Source organism: Haplochromis burtoni, unplaced genomic scaffold (genome assembly GCF_018398535.1).
Source record: "Haplochromis burtoni strain Fernald_Lab_line unplaced genomic scaffold, NCSU_Asbu1 Contig_15, whole genome shotgun sequence".
In the NCBI taxonomy this organism is placed as follows: Eukaryota; Metazoa; Chordata; class Actinopteri; order Cichliformes; family Cichlidae; genus Haplochromis; species Haplochromis burtoni.
Genome location: NW_024582376.1, coordinates 2529822 through 2536672, shown reverse-complemented (window position 1 = coordinate 2536672; position 6851 = coordinate 2529822). Strand labels below are relative to the sequence as shown.

The 6851-nt window shown below is 40.3% G+C and overlaps 1 protein-coding gene across 3 annotated transcripts in view; it reads left to right on the top strand.

Moving 5' to 3' along the window:
• cluha (clustered mitochondria (cluA/CLU1) homolog a) overlaps nucleotides 1–6851 on the top strand; it is a 61211-nt gene that overhangs the window by 40546 nt on the left and 13814 nt on the right. For all 3 annotated transcript variants that reach the window (XM_005915886.3, XM_005915887.3, XM_042218120.1), the window contains exon 3: nucleotides 3336–3420. In XM_005915886.3, coding sequence (XP_005915948.1) covers nucleotides 3336–3420 — 85 coding nt within the window. The remainder of the gene's footprint in view (nucleotides 1–3335; nucleotides 3421–6851) is intronic.

Genomic DNA, 6851 nt, shown 5'->3' with positions numbered 1-6851 from the left:
TGTGTGTGTGTGTGTGTGTGTGTGTGTGTGTGTGTGTGTGTGTGTGTGTCATCCCTCCCTTTGTTCATTCGTCTGGCTGTGTAGCTGTTTGTTCTTAGTTATTTGTCATTCTTTATTTTTATTTTTTTCCGAGATATCCTGCTCTAATATTGATCATGATCATTTAACATAATTAATTAATATTTTAAATATTGTGTGTTTGTAAAACTTTAAAGAATAATTGAAACTGAAGTGTTTGTTAACAGTTAAATTGATTTCACTAGTCTTGCTGACGAAAGTCTGTATTTCCATTATTTTCGTCTTAAGATCAACTAATGTAGCTGCACCCTTTTGGAAAGTGTGATGCTTTGCTTTAAATGCAGGAGACCTAATTCCTTTAGACCCACTCACTCCACTCTACAAAGGTCTGAATGAGAGCACCATTGCTAAAGACAAAAGTCTTTTCATAATTGCCAGAGATTTGTGTGGAACGTCAAATGCACAGTCCTGCTCCACCAGATGGTTTACATATAAATAAGTGACCTTCTGCACCTTCTTGTGGTGCGATAGAGATCATGGATACATCAATCACCATATCAAAGGCATCCTCTGTGCCTCAGCTCCTTCTCCTCCTCACCTGCTTATATACTCAAGACTTTGTGCTTCCCCCCTCCCTTTGGTTGTCTTCTAGGCTTTGAACAGGCTGTCAGAGGAGTAGATAACCTCCTGCTAACCTTGAGCCTTAATAAGGTCTGGGCCTGTTGTCACAAGGATTCTGGTGGGCAGAGAGAAGCGGGTTTCTGTGCTCAACCCTAACCGAGAGGGTGCAGGGGGCACAGGCTGGGCTGACAGATTGTACCCCCCCACACCCCCGTCACATTGGCACCTCAAAGCAGTGCCTGCCTGACAGCTTGTCTGGCATCTCCTGGCATAAGTGGTGTCCAAGGGAGCAGGAGGACCCAGAAAATATTGTATATAAGTTTAAAGAAATTTGCATTTCTTTTTAAGGCGGTTCAGTTTTATATCGGTTTTTGTTTGGTTTGGTAGGTAGGTGATATAAGACTGAAGGTGGAGCTGGAAAAGGTTTAAGAAAACACAAATCCAAATTGACCCTGAAGAAAAGTCCCCCCCCCCATCTTAGAAAGCACATTTAGTGATTTCAGTGTTTGAAAGGTGCTAAATAAATAAACTTGCCTTGCCACTTGCCTGATCATGAGCTTTGCACTTTTTTTTTTGTTGCTCATTGAGTTTAGGTGGGCAATTCACAGTTAATATAAATATAACATGCTATTAATGAAAAAATACTTGAAAAAATTGTAGCAATAGAAGCTGATCAGTTCTTCTAATTTATGCTTGCAAAGTCAAACTTTAAATGGACAGGCTTATTGAACACAGTATAATGGAAATTTGTGTCTTTAGAATTTGAGGTCTAGCGGTGATGGTTTCTAGATGCATTCATAGATGTGGTGGGACACATTGCTGTTCTATCCTGAGATCATCGGGGGTTTCTGGTCTCCCCTTGCTAAGGTGACCCAGCCAGGATTAATCAGGCCCAGACTTGTTTCCCAGCAGCATTGACCCACCATTGGACCTTTTGATTCAAATTCACCTGGGGGCCCTTTGTACAGATTTGATGGCCTTCACCTTTGCAGCACCTCTGATGCCAAAAAAGGTCTAGGTCTTACAAAGGGAGCAGGCAGCTAAACATCAGCATCCCACTTCTATGGGCTCACAGTACATTCTCCAGCCGCTCCTCCGGCACTGATTTGTCAGTTCTCAGTACTTCAGCCATATGCATTCGTTTGCTTTTTCCATGCAATATTCTTGGGAAACTGTGAGGCTAAATAGAAGGACCTGCTTGGAAGAAGCTTGTGTGTGTAAAACACCTGGCCTCAAGAAGGTTGGTGTCACATGGTCTGGGAACTTCAGCTGCTTGCTCAAAAATGTCCGCAGTTCTCAGTCTAATGCTGAAGAGAGCAGGCTTGCTGATGGTTTAGAGTTTGGCTGAGGCTTCTTCACCTCCACCAGGTGAAGAACATTCATGTAGTCATGCACTCATCAACCAAGTACAAGTGCACACACAAACCAAACATGAGTATGTGGGAAACTTCGGTGAATGGGTCAGACAAGCAGTGACTATTTATTCAGTAGTGAATCAAATGTCTGTACAGCACCTCAATAGTAAAACACAATGAAACTCCTGCATGGCAGTGTCCACATTGTAAGTGGAGCTGTACTGGATAATAAATGAAGGTCTGATTAAAACATTATCAAATTGCTTTGTCGCAGTTAAACTGGTAGTTGCCACAAGAACATTAAATTATGCTCAGGCTCAAATTATAATTGAAATTGCAAAATCACCAAGTGGAAGAATTTAAATATATAATCCACTTTTGTTGTGCACCCTCCTGAGAGTCTAATTAGGTGGAAAATAAAAAGGCGAACTGTTTGATACTGACTTGAACCTCATTAATAACTCTTGGTAAATTGAACTGCTGCTGAGGCTGCAGTCATGAACCAGACGTGCGTGCGTGTGTGCATGTGTACGTTTGCCGTGTGCCCCACAGGGGTCTTTGGGTTTCCCTAGAAGACAAAAACAGGAAGAATGAAGGTAGCTTCCTCTGTCCCTGCTCTGCCTCACTACTCTATTGTCTTTCCTATCTAGCCATCTCTCTTCACATATTTGAAATAGTAGGACTGTTGTGCACTGCTGTCACCATCCTCACACCACCTTTTGTGTCGTCTTGCTCAAAAGATCTGGTGTCTTTGAACATCTGCAGGTTTGGTTCTTAAACTCAGGAGATCGACTGTTTTTAAAATAACAATAGCCAGAAGCTCGTAGAGGTCACAGGGGTTATTCCTTCCCACCTCCATGATTTCTCTGTTTTCCTTCTCTGTGCAAGTAGGTGATGGTGGGATGTACACTGGCTTTCATTTTCCCTATATGTACACGACGGGGGAGTCGTCCATTCCCATTATTTGCCCACAGCAACAAGAGCTCATTATAGAAGCCAGACAGATATGTTCTCAATTTTTGTCAGATGGGTGGAGAGGGGTGGGTGTGCGTGTGTGAGTGTGAGTGTAAGAGCGAGTGAGGAGAGTGTGTATTTTTCTATTGGTAGTGTTAAGTAAGCATTTTTATTATTATATAGTATGATAACAGTCTGGGAGTGTGAAAAGCATATAAAGTGTCTTTGTCTGGCACGTTTCCTGAACCTGATGATTTTTCTGTCTTTGTTTCACCCTGTTGAATGCAGCTTCATTACTTGCATCGTCGTTTCTGGTGGCAGCTTAACTACTATCTTGTCTGCTAATCAGGAACGACTAATTATGGTTCCTCTTTGTCTGTTTTCCAGAAATCGAGCCATAGCCGATTATCTACGTTCCAATGGATATGAAGAAGCATACTCCACCTTCAAGAAGGAGGCGGAATTGGATAATGTGAGTAGATTAAGGACAGACACATACATCCACACAGCCAGTCAGACCAATTTAAACAAACAGTAGGTGTTGATTTCCACTTTATTTCCCATCATGAACATTTTTGTCAGTATGTTCAGGAGTGTGACCTGGAGCACCTGCTCCTGGTCAGGATGCTCTGTCTGATTGGTGTGGCTTGTGCTGCAAGCCTTTTTTATTTAAATTAATATATATTAACATATATACTTTGAAAAAAAACATTAATAGTTCTCCTTTCTGATGAAATATGAATGTATTAATTCCTTCTGTCACCATTTTATTAGGCACACCTATCACAAATGTTGGGCCCTGAAGTCTTATTTTTATGTTGCTTATATTAGTGTTTTGGACACTCATGGAATGTGGAGAGTTAGTGGTGCCACACTTACATTTTTTTTTCTTTTGTGTCAGCCCCTAAAAACAACATCTGGGTCATGTTCTTTTCCTCGATGTGCCTTTCCTCTTCTTGCTTAGTGTGAATTTTCTGGTGTAGCTATAGCATTAGGAGCAATGCATAAAACAAACCAGACATAAAGTTCAGTTTATGTTGACATTGTTTTAGACAGGTGTGAATTATGTTGTTTTATTTAGTTATAATGTATGCATTGGGACAAAAATACCAAACATCTAATGTAATTAAGAAATGTGAATCCAGCACTCACAGTGGGAGAGGTGGGACTTCACTGCTTGGCTGGATTTAGGGGTGCGTGTTGAAAAGGTCAAGCATCTTCAGTCTGGGGTGTTCAGTAACTTAAAATTAGCAACATGAACCACAAGAAAAGTATGACTTTGAGTAATTGTCATTTTATTGTAGGTTAAATCAATAAACACCAGTCAGTCACCTGTGTTAGTTGTTATTTAAAACTCATTCATCTTTTTTTCCACATAATACGGAGTGTAATAAGGAGCCTAAAATAAAATATGTGCCCTTTAGAGCTTATTGTGTAGTGTTTGTCATGTTATTGCTTATTTGTTTAAAGCTCTCTTCACCTGAGAGCGTTTCTCATCTCACTCTTGCTCTTCTGCCTTGTGGCACCTTTTCTTTTCCATTGCCTTCACATGACACCACACTCTCCTCTCTTCTGTGTCTTCATCCGTCATTCTCCCAATTGATCTCCACGTGACAGGCCTTTGGAAGCAGGGTGAATAATGGATGAATGGCACAGAGGGATTGGTGCAGCCTTTTTGGTATCGGCCACACACACCTTGACGGGACTCGGCTAAACAGATGAAGCATTTAAAAAAAACAAAAACCTTTTTTTTTTTTTTTTTTTTAGGACTGTTAAGTATGTTACCTTTTTTCTTTTAATGCGTTTAAAGTGTGGTTGGGTTTTGTTCTTATTGGTGAATTAAGTGTTCCTCGGTGTGGCTCTTTGTGGATGTTTGAGAAGCAGTTTAAAGTTAATGTCATGACAGACTGAGTGCACTGGTAGGAATAATTAATGTAGGTCATGCTCCAGTATTTTCTTGCCTTTTTGAAGGAAAGTATACATACCTGCATGCACAGATAAACATGTGCACGCCTTTTTATTAGCCACTGCCAATTGGCTGGTAGGCAGAAGTGAAGTCTGGCACTCAGTGTGTGTGTGTGTGTGTGTGTGTGTGTGCGTGTGTGTGTTGTCCAGGCAGATGGCAGATTAGATGATTGCAGACTTGTCCAAACTGGGTTCCCCCACTCAGTCCATCTGAGATAGATCTGCTCGATTTCTTCACAGGGCTCCGTACATGTCTTTGTCTCTCTTTCTTGTTAACACCTCCTGTAGCCCTGAGGAATCACCTCTTGCCACTGAAACGTGTTAAATATAGGCTTCAACATCACCTGCAGCTCTCCACACCTCCAGGATGTCTGGAAACAGACACGGCTGAGTAGGGGGCTGTGAAATTGGAGCGCACTGCTAATTTTCTCCCTCACTGACACCCGTGGCTGTCTGTCAGTGTGGGTTTTTGATGCTTTGGTACTTGCGCCCTAAAGGCATGGATGTGCATAGAGTCCTCCAAAACTGTTGCATTGTTTATAGAGCGAGGCAACACAAAGCAACACTTCAGATTTACTTTAGCATATACTTAAATACACTTTAAATAATATTTCAGAAAAAAAGATAAAATGCTCTGCTTGGTTATTATTATGGTTATGCATTTTGATTAGTTTTTTCCCCCTTTAGTTTCTAGAGTAAGTTTGCCTGTTTCAGTTTAGTTTTGTGTGGGTTTTTTTTTTGTTAGTTTGGGGTTTTTCTTATTTTTAGAATGCGGGTGGTGTTTTGTTTTGTTTGGGGGTTTTTTCTCCACGGATATGATACTTGTTTCTAACTTCTTAAATTAATAATACAAACACAACACTTCATGTCTCACAGACATCCCAGTCTCTCTAAACGTGCACTAAAGCATGCTGTTTGCTTGTTGTTTGTTTTTGTTTCACTGTTATTTTCATTCATTTTAAGAGTTAAATTTTTAGTTGTATTGCAGTAACTTGAAGCTTTGTCCACACTTATTTTTAGTTCTAAGTTAATCCTTAGTTTATGTCAAATATTACTCGATTTGAGTTTTTATCGCAGAGATTTGTTGATTTTCTTTGACTAGTGTAACTGAAGGTCATGAGAGAGTGATTTATTTATTTTTTTATTGTTATTATTTTTTTAAAGGCATTTAATGACACTATGCATCGTTACTTTGATAAACAGGATGTATTTGCACAGAGCTAACTTTGACACTGTGTATAAGAGAATACACTCAAAGGGGTGTGTCATGTTTTATTGTTTGATGTTTTCAAACAAAATTATTGCAGAAAATAGTATTTTTAACATTTACTTGATGTAATTTGTAGAAAATTCATAAGGCTATTAGGTAAGCTGTGATAAGTTTGTTTATTGCTGTATGTAATCCTATAAAATGGTAAGGCTTGTGGGTTAATTGGTAGCAGTCTATAAAACGCTGGTAATTAGCATCAAAGAGTGCTGCTGGAACCACGTGCCACCACTGGGCCAACATAATTTATTTTGTTGTGTGTGGTGAATAAATCCCTGGTTGGTCTGCACCTCATCTCTGCCACAAGCCACCTATTTCAGTCATACCACTGCTGGCCTTTCTAATAAAGATTTTTAAAGACATTCTCTGTGAGACTGTCAACCTCTACATATATGGTATTTAACTTTTGGTGCATATGTAGCGACACTACAGTGTTTTGTTTCCTCCGTTGCCTGTTTGTGCCATGAAGCCAGTTACGTAAAAGTAGAGTCCAATTTGAGGAATAAGCCTGCAGGTGGAATCAGGCTTCAGTCTGCCACAAGTTAACTTCTACCACTGCTTCCAGGACCGGGTGTGTGGCTGTGAGGCTGTAAGCCTTTCTTGTCTGCAGGAGATTAGCTTGTGTGAGGAGGATTAGGACTTTGTGTGTGTGTGTGTGTGTGTGTGTGTGT